Below are 14,808 nucleotides of genomic sequence, written 5' to 3' on the forward strand. Positions count from 1 at the left end.
ATTTATGAAAATAAGCAATAATAGCCTTTAAAACTCACACTGTACAGAGACGTTCCACCACCAACACCCAGCCAACATGACTTCTAGTGGTACAGTACTTGGCAAATATAATGAATCGGGCCGTCGGTTGTGCTGTAAGTGATGTAATATTTACTTCAAGAACTAGAACTCTGGAGAAGTACTATAATCTGTTCACTCGAACTAACTAATTCCTAGGGTCAGTTTATAACAAGGCAACTGATTAGCTGGTGGACGGGTGGCCGAAGAATTACTACAATTCATTAGTATTTAATCTACCGTATCTACATTTTTGTATTTTAAAAGGTCATAACTTTTCTGTGTTGATCTCTGATAATTTACTCTCTTGGGGAAGCAGAAATTAGTATATGAAATACACCGTTGACCCCTGGCACTTATTGAGGGTATTTAAATATAGATGCTTAGATATACTGTACAGGTAGGTATACTGTGCTTACTTCGATATTGATGTTTTATCTACTTTAATACAAATGTGTAGGTGTGTACTCTATTTTGTGTTGCAAGTGTGTTGTCTCGGCGTTGCAGGTGTGTCCTCTCAGTAGGTGCAGGTGTGTCCTCTTAGTGTTACAGGTGTGTTCTCTCGGTGTTCCAGGTGTTTTCTCTCAGTAGGTGCAGATGTGTCTTAAATATACACTCCTCACTGTTGTGGTGGCCTAGCTTGCTTCCTTGATTACACTTGTCGATGACGCTGGCTCGACTTCCTTCATTGACGTCACATAGTAAGGGATTTGTAGTTACTGAAGTGGAAGGATGAGAGGCTGGTGGAGGGATGGGGAGGGAGGAAGATGAGGTGGTGGGAGGGGAGGTAGTGGGTTGGGGAGGGAGGGAGGAGGGAGAGGAGGAGGAGGAGAGGGAGAGGGAGGAGGTGGGAAGGAGGTAGTGGGTTAGGGAGGGAGGGAGGGAGAGGGAGAGGAGGAGTGGGAGGGAGGTAGTGGGTTGGGGAGGAGGGAGGGGGAGAGGAGGAGGTGGGGAGGGAGGAGGTGGGGAGGGAGGAGGTGGGGAGGTGGGGTTGGGGAGGGGGAGGGAGGAAGAGGGCGAGCAGGGAAGTGGGAGGGGAGGTAGTGGGTTAGGGAGGGAGGGAGAGGGAGAGGAGGAGGTGGGAGGGGAGGTAGAGGGTTGGGGAGGGAGGAAGAAGGAGAGGAGGAGGTGGGAAGGGAGGTAGAGGGTTGGGGAGGAAGGAAGAGGGAGAGGAGGTGGTTGTAGGGGGCGGGGTAGAGTCAGTGCAGGTACAGTCATATGAAGTACAGGTACAGTAATTACATTCTGGTTACTGAGGCATGTAGGTGGTGCTTTGGTCAAGATATGAATAGAAATTTTTAACTAACATGACCATTTAATCCTTTTAGTGCCTCGTGTGTGATAAATCCATAAACGTTAGGAAATGGAGATGTAAAATAGAGAGAGAGAGAGAGAGAGAGAGAGAGAGAGAGAGAGAGAGAGAGAGTTATAGAAATGAGATAGTTTGAAAATAGATTCGAACGGAACTCTTTCAATAATAATTTAGCTCTAATATTTATTTCCTGTCATATGTCAAAACAATGTTGTTAATTGAGGAAGTAGTTAGCCCATCTGTTATTTTACCAGCGTTGATTATTAGCACACCTGTTTGTTAATCAGTAAGGTTAATTAGCCCAGCTGTCGGCAACGGGTGAGCAACACACAGGACCTTCCAAGAAGTAATTATAGATCTTTTTTGGCAGAATACTTTAATCTTAGACCAGCGCATTCTCTGGTGGTAGTGGTGTTAGTGGTAGTGGTGTTATTGGTAGTGGTTGCTAGTGGTAGTGGTGTTAGTGGTAGTGGTTGTTAGTGGTAGTGGTTGTTAGTGGTGGTGGTGGTGGTGGTGGTGGTGTTAGGGGTGAAAAAATTGGTTTTAGGGGTGTGTGGTGGTGGTGGTGGTGGTTGTGAAGTTAGTGGTTGTGGTGTTAATTAGTGGTGGTTTTAGAGTTGGTGGTGGTGATGGCACGTTAATTGGTGTTAGTGGTAATGGTTTTAGGGGGGTGGTGGTGGTGATGGTGTTAGTGGTTGTCGTGTTAGTGGTGGTGGTGGTGTTAGTGGTGGTGGTGGTGGTGTTAATTAGTGTTAGTGGTAGTGGTGTTGGTAATTGGTGGTGTTAGTAGTGGTGGTTTTAGGGGAATTGGTGGTGGTGATGGTGTTGATGGTAGTGAATTGTTGGTGTGGTGTTAGTGAAGTTAGTGGTTGTGGTGTTAGTGGTGCTGGTGGCACTTGTGGTGGTATTAGTGATGGTATAGGTTGTGGTGTTAGTGGTGGTCGTGTTACTGTTGTTAGTGGTGTTAGAAGTGGTGGTATTAGTAGTGTTATTAACGGCGTTGTTAATGGGAGTGGTGTTAGTGGTTTTAGTGGTGATGATGTTAGTGGTGTGAGTGGTAATGGTGTTAGTGGTGATGGTGTTAGTGATGGTGATGTTAATGGTGGTGGTGGTGTTGATGGTGTTAGTGGTGGTGGTGTTGGTGGTGGTGGTGTTGGTGGTGGTGTTAGTAGTGGTGGTGGTGTTGGTTGTAGTGGTGGTGGTGTTAGGTGTGGTGGTGGAATTATTAATTAGTGGTGTTAGTAGTGATGGTGGTGGTGTTAGTTGTGGTGAGGTGGTGGTGTTAGTAGTGGTGGTGGTTTTAGGTTTGGTGGTGGTGGTGGTGTTAGTAGTGAAGGTGGTGGTGTTAGTAGTGGTGGTGTTAGTTGGTGGTGGTGGTGTTAGTAGTGGTGGTGGTGTTAGGTGTGGTGGTGGTGGTGTTGGCTAGTGATGGTGATGGTGTTAGTTAGCTGGGTGGTGGTGTTAGGTGTGGTGGTGGTGGTGGTGGTGTTAGTAGTGATGGTGATGGTGTTGGTTATTGGTGGTGGTGGTGTTAGTAGTGGTAGTGGTGTTAGTAGTGGTGGTGGAGTTAATGAGTGTTGATTGGTGTTAGTTGTGAGGTGTTGGTGGTGGGAGTTAAGATTCCCTTAATTGGTGAATTATTGGTAATTGGTGGTGGTGGTGGTGTTAGTTATGGTGGCGGTGTTGGTGTCCAGTAGTGATGATGGTGGAGTAAAGTAGTGAGTGGTGGTGTTAGTTATGGTGGTGGTATTAGTAGTGGTGGTGGTATTAGTAGTGGTGGTGGTGGTGTTAGTTATGGTGGTGTGGTGGTGGTGTCAGTAGTGGTGGTGGTGGTGTTAGTTATGGCGTTGGTGGTGGTGAGGTGTCAGTAGATTGGTGGTGGTGGTGGTGTTGGTGGTGGTGTCGGTAATTGGTGGTGGTGGTGTTGGTTATGGTGGTGGTGGTGGTGTGGTGTTGGTAATTGGTGGTGGAGTGTTAAAGTAGTGGTAGTGGTGTATTAGTTATGGTGGTGGTGTGGTGGTGAGTGGTGGTGGTGGTGTTGGTTGGCTGGTGGTGGTGTTGGTTGGTGGTGGTTTGGTGGTGGTGGTGTTAGTGGTGATTAGTGTTGTGGTAGTGTTTGTGGTGTGGTGGTGATTGTTGGTGGTGGTGGTGAAGTGTTGTTGGTGGTGAGTGTTGGTGGTGGTGGTGGTGGTGGTGGTGGTGATGGTGGTGTTGTGGTGATGGTGAGTGTTGGTGGTGGTGGTGTTGGTTGGTGGTGTGGTGGTGTTAGTTATGGTGGTGGTGGTGGTGTCAGTGGTGGTGGTGGTGGTGTTAGTTATGGTGGTGGTGGTGGTGTCAGTAGTGGTGATGGTGTTGGTGGTGTTGGTTATGGTGGTGGTGGTGTCAGTGTGGTGGTGGTGGTGATTGTTCATTATGGTGGTGGTGGTGGTGTCGGTGGGGGTGGTGGTGGTGATTGGTGTTGGTAGTGGTTGTGGCAGTGGTGTTGGTGAGTGGTGGTGGTGGTGTTAGTTCATGGGGTGGTGGTGGTGGTGTCGGTAGTGGTGGTGGTGAGTGTTAGTTATGGTGGTGGTGGTGGTGTCAGGTAGTGGTGGTGGTGGTGTTAGTAGTGGTGGTGGGGTGTTAGTATGAGTAATTGGTGAGGTGTTGGTTGTGGTGGTGGTGGTGGTGTCAGTAGTGGTGGTGGTGGTGTTAGTAGTGGTTGTGGCAGTGGTGTTAGTAGTGGTGGTGGTCATTTAGTAGTGGTGATCTTAAGTGGTGGTGGTTTTGGTTGTGGTAGTGGTGTTGGTGTGGTGGTGTTAGTTGTAGTGCTGGTAGTGTTAGTAGTGGTGGTGGTGGTGGTGTTAGTTATGGTAGTGGTGGTGGTGAATTGTTGGTAATTGGTGGTGTGGTGGTGGTGTTGTAGTTATGGTGGTGGTAGTAGTAGTGGTGGTGGTGTTAGTGGTGGTGGTGATGTTAGTTAATGAGTGATCTTCATCCTTCTCGTTGGTGGTGTTAGTAGTGGTGGTGGTGGTATTAGTAATGGTGGTGGTGTTAGTAGTGGTGGTGATGTTGAAATAGCGGTGGTGAGGTGTTAGTCGTAGTGGTGAATTGGTAATTATTGGTTATGTATGGTGGTGAATTGTTAGTAGTGAGTGAGTGGTGTTAGTAGTGGGTGGTGATGTTAGTAATGGTGGTGGTGGTGAATTGTTAACTGGATTATGGTGGTGGTGTTAGTAAAGTGGTGGTGGTGTGTGTGGTGGTGGTATTAGTGGTGGTGGTGGTGTTAGTAATTGGTGGTGGTGTTGGTAGTTGTGTGGTGGTGTTAGTAGTGGTGGTGGTGGTGGGGTGTTGGTTGGTGGTGGTGTTAGTAGTGGTGGTGGTGGTGGTGGTGTTGGTAGTGGTGTGGTGGTGTTAGTTATTGGTGATGTTAGTAATGGTGGTGGTGTATTCTTTAGTAGTAGTGATGTTAGAAGTGGTTAGTGGTATTAAATGGTGGTGGTGGTGTTAGTGGTGGTGGTGGTGGTGGTGTTGAAACCGAGTGGTGGTGGTGTTGGTTGGCCAGTGATCTTAGTAATGGTGGTGGTGGTAGTAGTGGTGGTTGTTCGTGTTCTGGGTATCAGGTTCTACTATATACGGGGAGCGAACACTAACTTTCTATATGATTTTTATAGGTTCTATTTACCCATCCTACTATTTATCTACAACTATAATACCACCACCGCCCAACTAACACCACCACCACCACTACTACCACCTGCTACCACCACCTGCCCACCTAACACACCTTACACCCACCACCACCACTTCTTTATCACCACCACCACCACCTACTAACCTCAACACACCCACCATTACTAACATCACCCAGCTAACACCACCACCACTACTAGCTCACCACAACTAACACCACCACCACAACAACACCACCACCACAACTAACACCACCACCACTACTAATACCACCACCGTACCCCAACTGTCCACCACAACTACCCACCACTTATGTATATTCTGTATGCTGTGTTATTTTACTATGTATATTATGTATATACTCCATTATGTACTATTTATTCAACCTAGCTATTGTGTCAGCAATATATTTAAGATATACATGCCTAATTAATGTGTATATGTATCTACTTACCTTGGTCTATAGAGCAGTTGACAAGCAGACAGGTCGGAGAGCACTACTCCCTCTGTGTACATATCTCTTATCCAGTAAATCGAACCTACAAAATCTATACAGGTGTTTGTGTTCGCTCCTGTATATTGAACTTATTACCCAGAACCTGTAGTAGTGGTGGTGGTGTTAGTAATTATGTTGGTGGTGGTGTGGTGTGTTAGTAGTGGTTGTGTTATTAGTGGTGGTGGTGGTGTTGGTGGTGGTGTTGGTGGTGGTCATCACACATATACAACAACTATAAACAAAGTGATAAAGTAACCCCCGTTCTTGGAAGCTCTCGACCCCAGTCACTCTCATAACTTATTCTCGGAAGTCTAGAAAGGTCAAGGGAACCTCCGGGTACACTCTGAGCCTTAACGGTTAGCAGGTTGTGAGGTCATATACTGTAAATAATCGAGTTGTTAATATTAAAAAAATCATCGTATATTTTTTTTTTTTCTCTCTCTCTCTCTCTCTCTCTCTCTCTCTCTCTCTCTCTCTCTCTCTCTCTCTCTCTCTCTCTCTCTCTCTCTCTCTCTCTCTCTCTCTCCTAGTGATACATTATGTGAAAATTTATAGAATTTTTACAACATTCATATACTGTATAAATGCATTTTATATCATTTCGTAATGCTTAAAATTGTACCTAGACATGATATAGATACCACCTTCACTCCCCCAGCTATAAATACAGGCATCTATTTACAGCTGGGTGGCCTGGGAGCAAACCACCTACCCACAGGACAGGAGGTGAGCACTGTACCTACCCAGCCTCCTTAGAACAACATAAACATAGCGTTAGTGTAGGTAACGAGCACACGGGTTAACAGAACGATATTCTACAGAACTTAAATTTACATTCACTTATCTCACGAGGAAAAGACCTGTAGAATATTGGGTACTGTAGTGTGACTGGCATCATTCTTCATCTTGTCATTATTTTTAACGATGTCTCAGCTGTATCAATGATGTGTGTGTCATTGATGTGTCGGTGATGTATCTTCGCCTTGACACTGTGTTTGTATTGCATGGTGTGATCTTATCTTACTTAATAATATATCTCTCTCAACTACTATTAAACTGTGTCTGTTTATTGTCGTCTACATGTGAGGTAAGATGTTATTTTCTGTGTGTCTAGTTGTCAGCAGCATACTTTGTTTATTTTTATTATTTTAACTGATACGTAAATACTTATATATCCACACACACACACACACACACACACACACACACACACACTCACGCACACACACACACACACACACACACACACACACACACCCACACACACACACACACATTAACCCTAAGTTAAGCTTGAGAACTCTTATTATAACTTACGATTAAATCACTCCGGGTCTGTAATTTTATACATAACTTAAACAGATTAAAGGATTTGCTCCCCTCCCTTCCTGAGGCTGTCTGAACTTGTGAAGGTGAAGGAATTACTCCGACCGGATTACTGAAGGATTCATGAATGTATACTAATCCAAAAAAGGAGATTTAGATTCACTTAAGATTGCTTATTTTTCATGGATTAATTTGTGTCTTAAATTAAACTTATACACAGAGCCTCACTACTATCATGGAGATGGCTGGAATGCTTGCACAACCTTGTCCCTATTTGATGATGTGTGAGGTCCTTCATAAGTTGAGAACATTAATCCAGAACGTACGAATAATTTCAAATATCTTAATTTTATTTTATTTAATTTACGCATGATTATAATCCAATTAGGTTGCCACTTTACATTTGACCTTAGATATATATTTTTTTTTCGGTGGGGAAGAGTTAATTTACGCTTTGAGGGATTTTTCGGTTTATATTGTGACCCGGAAGTAAGATTAGACTTTCCTCGTTTCCATCTTCATTTGTATCGTTCCTCACCCTCTCTCACTTCTCATCCCTCTCTTCTTCTATCCCTCTCTACCTCCCTCTCTCTGTATCTCTATCTCACCCTACCTATTCTCCCTCTCTTCCCTTCCTCCCTTTATTTCTCATCTATCTTTTCCCTCCCATTCTAACCCCCCCCCAACCACACCTTCTTTCCTCTCTCTTCATCTCTACCTCATTCTTCTTCCTCCCTCTTGTCTTCCTTTCTTTCTTCCTCCTCTCCCCCACGCCTTTCCTCCTTGTCTCCTTCCTCTCTCCCTCCCTCCTTCACTCCCGCCCTGACCTTCCTTCCCCCACTCGGTTCGACATTTAAACAAGTAAATATTTGAGTATTGAGGAGATAGTAGTAAGACTTCCCTCTCACCTTACCGCACTCATCTCTCCCACTCACCTGTCACCTCCTCTCTCCTCTCACCTGTCACACTCCACCTCTCCCAATTCACCTGTCACACTCACCTCTCCCACTCACCTGTCTCCTCTCACTCACCTGTCCCTCCTCTCCCTCACCTCTCCCTCTGTCCACACTCACCTCCCTCACCCTGTCCACCTCCCCTCCCACTCCCTCCACTCACCTGTCCTCCTCCCTCTCCCTCTCACCTGTCACACTCACCTGTCCACACCACCTGCCTCACTCCACCTCTCCCTCTCACCTGTCACCTCACCCTCTCCCCTCACCTGCCCTCCCTCACCTCTCCCACTCCACCTGCCTCACTCCCTCTCCCTCTCACCTGCCTCCTCACCTCTCCCTCTCACCTGTCACACTCACCTCTCCCTCTCACCTGTCACACTCACCTCTCCCACTCACCTGTCACACTCACCTCTCCCACTCACCTGCCTCACTCACCTCTCCCTCTCACCTGCCTCACTCACCTGTTGGTCAGTCTCTCTTCTGCAGACAATGGCCGAATATTTTCTTCCATATTCTCAACTTTTGTTTAAGTCTTTGTGGCTTTTATTTGGACGTCTCACATCTTATAATTAATAAAAGATTCTGACAGACAGTCTTCACGAGTGTGTTGTTGGGTCAAAATATAGCACTTGGAAATATTTAGGTCGCCCCGTTACGAAAGGTCAAGGGGTTAGTACTAAAAATAAAGAACCATTTTGGAAAGTTGCTTGAAATATAGATGTTGGTGACCGTAGATTTGTTATGTATTATATGATTTGCCTTCTACACTTTTTTTTCTTATGGGTTAGTAAAAATCTTCTTAGTTTCTTTATAGACTTTTATAGTCCTTGTATTATTTTTTTTTACCACGCTCAAACTATTGTCAAGGATTTAATTGAGGTAAAAGAAGTGAATTCAATTTACGGCCTTACAAATTCTTAAATGGCGACCAGGGAAGACATACTGGTATAAATTATATAATTTAGACTTACAAATAACAAATGAACATCGCCTTCAATCTACGAGATGAAAAACACCGTCTCCAATAAACGATCCAATACTTTTCACATTGCATTATATCTAAAATTAATATCATATCTTTTCTTTGCTTACTATACACATTGTGATTTCTTTAAAGATTATATTTCCACTCTCATACATTCTCTTGTCTTCTGTATCCATCCACAGTATCGTATTAATGCAAAATCGAAGTCGATAAAAATTACAGGTTCATGTGTCTTTGATGACATCATGAAAGCAAGATGAAAGGCATTTGTTATTGTTTGGACTTCAAAAATTCTTTGAAAATATGGAAAAAGAAACACGTTTTGACACACACAGGATTTGTATTGCTCTGGACGTGACCAAGCTCTCCTCCTGTATAGAGAAACACATATGTTTTGTTTAGGTACAGTACAACCCTTTTGTAAACAATCATTGTATTATTATCTCCAGGTCCATTAACTATTATTAAATACTTGATATATACATTAAATAAAAAAAGGACATAATATAACAAGTTTCGTGGCTTTCATGGTGTCTAGACAATGTTGGTGAGTGTAGAAGCTGACTTTGTGTGTGGCGCATAAAGACCTCAGCTGTTAAGATAAATTAATTAACTACAATATACTTCTCTGATACTCACTGTTATTTACAAATATAAAAAAATATATTTCCTAAGCGATTTTAATGACCTTAGCTATTAAAAAACGTATCTTCGTTTTTTATAGTAATTGTCTAGACCTTAGGTGTTGTAGCTCCGCCATACATTAATACAACAACAGCATTATATTACTTGTTATCCGGAGTAGAATCTGATATCATGTTACCTGTGTTTATAGACGTTAGTGATGTTACGTTATGTTAGGTTTGCTATGTTGCTATGTTATGTTATGTTATGTTGCTATGTTATGTTATGTTGCTATGTTATATTATGTTATGTTGCTATGTTATGCTATGTTGCTATGTTATGTTATGTTATGTCAAATTTTAAAGTAAATTTTGTCCAGCGTATAAGTGATAAATGTTATTTGGGCTTAAACACATAAGTTATTGAAGAACTTGAGCACATTAAAATAACAGTCACAGTAGCACCACACACCGTCCCTACAGCACACCCTTAACATACGACGCTGCTGGGAGTTACTTAATTACCTTTATCCATCCCTAAACTTGGCTAATTACTCCACGTACCTGAAGCACACACAGGTAAAACACCTCCCCTGCGTCACGTGTCTTGTAATCACCACCCCTTACCTCAAGGAGTCCGTGAGGATGTGAAGTTTTAGCTGAGTCAAACGGCCCTATGACCCACTAACTCACTGACTCACAATGAACAAAGTAAAACGACCCTATGGCGCGATATTTTTTTTTTTTATTTCTTCAGTCGTTTTATTGTCATACATAATTATTACGTGGTTGGCAGTCCTCTCTCTCTCTCTCTCTCTCTCTCTCTCTCTCTCTCACTCATCGTGTCTTAGCCGCCCCCCCTCCCTCCCACACAGGTTGGTGACAGAGGGACATGTGATGGGAGGTGGACGCCCAACTGGAGGAGAGGAACACAGACGTAAGCCACGGTCCCTCCCTCCCCTGGAACAGAAGCCTCGCAGCCCTGTCATACCGGTACGTCAAGCCTTAACAGCTGTGAGGGAGAGAAACAGACAGACAGACATAAATATAGACAGACAGAGAGGAAGACAGAGAGATAGAGAAAGGGAGAGACAGGCAAACAGAGATGGGAGAGAGAGAGAGTGTGAGGTGTGTGTATGTATGTGTGTGTGTGTGTGTGTATGTATGTATGTGTATGTGTATGTATGTGTGTGTGTGTCAAAAATTATAAATAAATCATGTCATCATTGTTATGTAAATAATATCGAAACGTTGAAGACATTACACAGTTTTAGTGACCCTCAGACGAATCCAGGGTCAGAGGTCACAGGTCAGGTCAACAGAGAGAGAAAAATGTCAAAGGGAAGTGAGAAAGAAGTGAGGAAGAGAAAAAAGGAAGTAATTGAGGAGAGAGAAGGAAGTGAGGGAGGAGAGAGGAGGGAGAATGAAATGAGGGAGGAGAGAAAAGGAAGAAGGGGGGAAAGAGTGAGGGAGGAGATAAAAGGAAGAAGGGGGGAAGAGAAGGGATACAGAGAAGGAACGTAAGGAAGGAGAGAGAAGGAAGTGAGGGAGGAGGAAAATAATGGAGACAATACAGAAGTAAAAGAGAGAGAGAGAACAATTAAGTGAAGGAGAAGAAAGAGTATAATATTTTGGAGGGAAAAAGAGAAGAGAAGAAGAGGAAGGGGAAGAGGAGGAGGTAATCATAGTTAGGAAATAGAAGAAGAACAGAAGAAGGAGAAAATATAGTAAATGGCAGAAAGAAGAAGTGAGAATTGTAAAGGTGATATTTATACGTTTATAAGTACAAGTACATTAAGTGAGTGTCTTCCAATTCATCTCAGTTACTTAAGAGTGACAATACAGTAGTACTCACTCGAGGGCGACAGGGGCCCATTTATAACCGGGGTCCATTAGAATTGGTGCCCATAAGGACTGCCCATCAACCCCTTAATGGTTAGCTTAGTTAGGTTAGGTTAGGTTAGGTTAGGTTAGGTTATCTTATCTTAGTTAGGTTAGGTTAGGTTAGGTTAGGTTAGTTAGGTTAGATTAATGTGAAAAAGTGCACAGGAATGCTTAAGGCTCCGAAATTCCAGCCAACTCATATAACAAACCTTCATTTGTTTTCTAAGTTTAGATGCCGGGGGAGTCTCAGTGTGTTAGGCCTTCTTAAGTCACCTTCACCCTCACCCTCGTGTGTGTACCATTTACAATGTGTTTAGCCTTTTCTATTTTTTCTTATCACCGGTTCTTGTAAAATAGTTTTAATCAATAATCAACAACAGTTTCTCCAGAAATACCAGTTGAAATATTTTGGCGGGAAGTGATTAACACAAATCACAAGAGACATTTTTTTTTCCACTCCGGGATTCGTTTCAACATTTCTTAAAACATTTACATAAATGTACCTTAAAAATAGCAGTGCATTAAGCCGTTCTAACCTAGTATTACTCACAGGTGAGTTCACTGGAGTCGGGTCGATTCATCGGGTCGCCGCCGCCGTCTGGTCTCCGGAGAGACGACAATGGCAACAAGTTCGAGGTGCGGCGAGCGAGTGTGTCGGCGGGCGACGAGGAGATGACGGTGTATCAGCCGGCCAACCCCGCCCTGGAGATGTCTCAGCCTCGCATTACCCTCAACACTGCCCCCAGGAAGATCTCCCAGTCCCCGCCTCCAGCCCACGCCATCGTCACCGTCGAAAACGCTCTAGCGGCCTCATCTTCCTCGCTCTCTCTGCGTTCCTTGGCCTCAGTGGCAAGTGAGAGTCTAGCCCTTCGCCAGGCGTTAACTCCGCCACCCAAGCTGGTCACTTTCCGCTCAGAGGGAGGCGCTGAAGCCGTACAGGTGAGGTTTAGCTCCTAATTCAATACATTGTCCCGGAATTCCCTTATAAGTGTGAGGTGATGCATCCCTTTATTAATGGTGTGTCTATGAGGCCGTGTTCTTCACAGAGAACCGCGACAGAACTGTACTGTGGTAACTGGTGATATTGTTTACTTGATGAGAAACAATAGAAACCATACTGGCTTATCCTCCCTCAATCTTATTTGTTTTAATACGTTTTAACTGATTCATTTTATACACAAAGAATATTACATGCAGAAAAATAAATAAATAAAAACAGCCATGATGAAACAGAATTTGGTATCGAATTGTCAAAGTAGGTTTTCTCTTACTAGTTATACTGTAGGAATATGAACTTGTGAGTCAGGTTCTTGTTTGAGAAAGGTGTTAATGATATTGTCCAGTTAGATTAATTCCACCACGTTGCCCTGCAGGAGTGGGTACCTGACGAAGATGGTGTAGGACTGGCGACGCCCCCACGCAAGAACTCGTCCCCCTCCATCCGTGACCTGCCCTCGCCCATGATGGGTCGGCACAGCCTCAACCGCCCACCCCCGCCCGCCCATGCCACCCGCAGGACTAGATCAACCATCAAGCTCTCACCCATCAACAAGTAGACCTATACTGTGTACCGCCCACGACAAACTACCTACTACCGCCCACCTACCACCACCACCACCTACTGCCACCACCTATCATCATCCACCTATCACCACCCACCTACTACCGCCACCCACCTACCACCGCCACCCACCTACCACCACCCACCACCACCCACCTACCACCGCCACCCACCTACCACCGTCACCCACCTACCACCTACCACCACCCACCTACCACCACCCACCTACCACCACCCACCTATCACCACCCACCTACCACCCATCTACCAACATCCACTTACCACCACCACCCACCTACCACCACCCATCTACCAACATCCACTTACCACCCACCGCTTACCACCACCACCCACTTACCACCGCCACCCACCTACCACCACCCATCTACCAACATCCACTTACCACCACCGCTTATCACCACCACCACCCACCTACCACCACCCAACTACCATCACCACCTACCACCACCACCAAAAACCATCACCACCCACCTATCACCGCCACCCATCTACCACCGCCCACCTACCACCTCGTCGACACAGTATAGAAGGTCGTCTCAATATGATACTCGTCTGTCAACGCGGTTTTTGTACCTGCTTGTTGACGAGTGGTTCTGTCTCCTAGCACACACTGGTCACCGAGGAAGCTCCCTACATTGTTTTACAGTTAATGTTCACTTAAGGACACCTGTCTCCTTGGTGTCCATAAACAATCATTCCTCGTCGAGCTATTGTTATTAATCTGGAGGTTCTCAGTCACCAGTAGGTCGACAACTCATCAACATGTCATTTTTCATTAAGCAAACGACATCAATTCCTTCATCTCACATCAACATAAGTCGTCTGATCAGAGACAAAGTAGATTTGGTTTTAGAAGATACAACTCAGCCCTTAGTACATCATTCATCGTCAGGAGCAAACAACAATGTCATTACACCAGTTCATTGCTGTTATTATAGGTATTTAATTCCCTCTAATATGTTATGGTTCCTTCTTCTCGTGCTTAAAAATATTCGTCTATGTTTCCAACAAACATTTAATTCCAGTGTTCACTTTATAGTGGACATAAACTTGCTTCGCTGACTCAATGAACTTATTATCCTCAGTTTGAAAATATAACTTAAGAGATAGTTGTTATAATAAACACAGACTTTATCTTTGATTAAACAATACAGATTTCAAAACATAATACGTAAAGGCGCTTTTGTGAGGGTCTGTCTTTGTGTGGCATGTTGGCGCCGGGTTCATTATCCGCTAGAGGCGTTGAACTACCGTTTTGCTGGACCAAAACGTTTATCATACTGTTTCATCGTCTTGTAACAAAATGGTCACTGTTAAAAAATGCTACGAACAGAACTGCTGAACCAGTAGCTTACAACTCTAGAACTCTCATAAACGTAATTATTGGACGCAGAACCTTCCTTCAGGCCTTTTTATCTTGAGAATACCGTTGCTGTGGGACACCAGTCGTCACATCCATCTCCCCCCCCCCTTCAGACTCACCTCTCTCCGCTTCCCTCCACCCCTCCAGACACACCTCTCCCCGCCCTCCACCCCCTCCAGACACACCTCTCCCCCTTCCCTCCACCCCTCCAGACACACCTCTCCCCCTTCCCTCCACCCCCTCAGACACACCTCTCCCCTTCCTCCCTCCCTCCAGAATCACTCCTCCAGAATCACCTCTCCCTTCCCTCCACTCCCTCCAGACACACCTCTCCCCTTCCCTCCACCCCGTCCAGACACACCTCTCCCCGCCCTCCACCTCCTCCAGACACACCTCTCCCCGCTTCCCTCCACCCCTCCAGACACCCTCCCCCCGTTTCCTCCATCTCCTCCAGACACACCTCTCCCCGTTTCCCTCCATCTCCTCCAGACACACCTCCCCGCTTCCCTCCACCCCTCCAGAATCACTCTTCCCTCCACCTCCAGACACACCTCTCCC

The 14,808-nt window shown here is 45.0% G+C and overlaps 1 protein-coding gene across 1 annotated transcript in view; it reads left to right on the plus strand.

Annotated features, from left to right (window-relative positions):
• Positions 1-12,976, plus strand: part of LOC121871511 — an 82,435-nt gene extending 69,459 nt beyond the window's left edge. Inside the window, exons 3-5 of the mRNA XM_042373920.1 lie at positions 10,297-10,414; positions 11,858-12,244; positions 12,679-12,976. Coding sequence (XP_042229854.1) covers positions 10,297-10,414; positions 11,858-12,244; positions 12,679-12,861 — 688 coding nt within the window. The 3' untranslated portion in view covers positions 12,862-12,976. The remainder of the gene's footprint in view (positions 1-10,296; positions 10,415-11,857; positions 12,245-12,678) is intronic.
• Positions 12,977-14,808: the final 1,832 nt, after the last annotated feature.

This window comes from Homarus americanus, unplaced genomic scaffold, assembly GCF_018991925.1.
Source record: "Homarus americanus isolate GMGI-L3 unplaced genomic scaffold, GMGI_Hamer_2.0 scaffold45698, whole genome shotgun sequence".
Classification (NCBI taxonomy): domain Eukaryota; kingdom Metazoa; phylum Arthropoda; class Malacostraca; order Decapoda; family Nephropidae; genus Homarus; species Homarus americanus.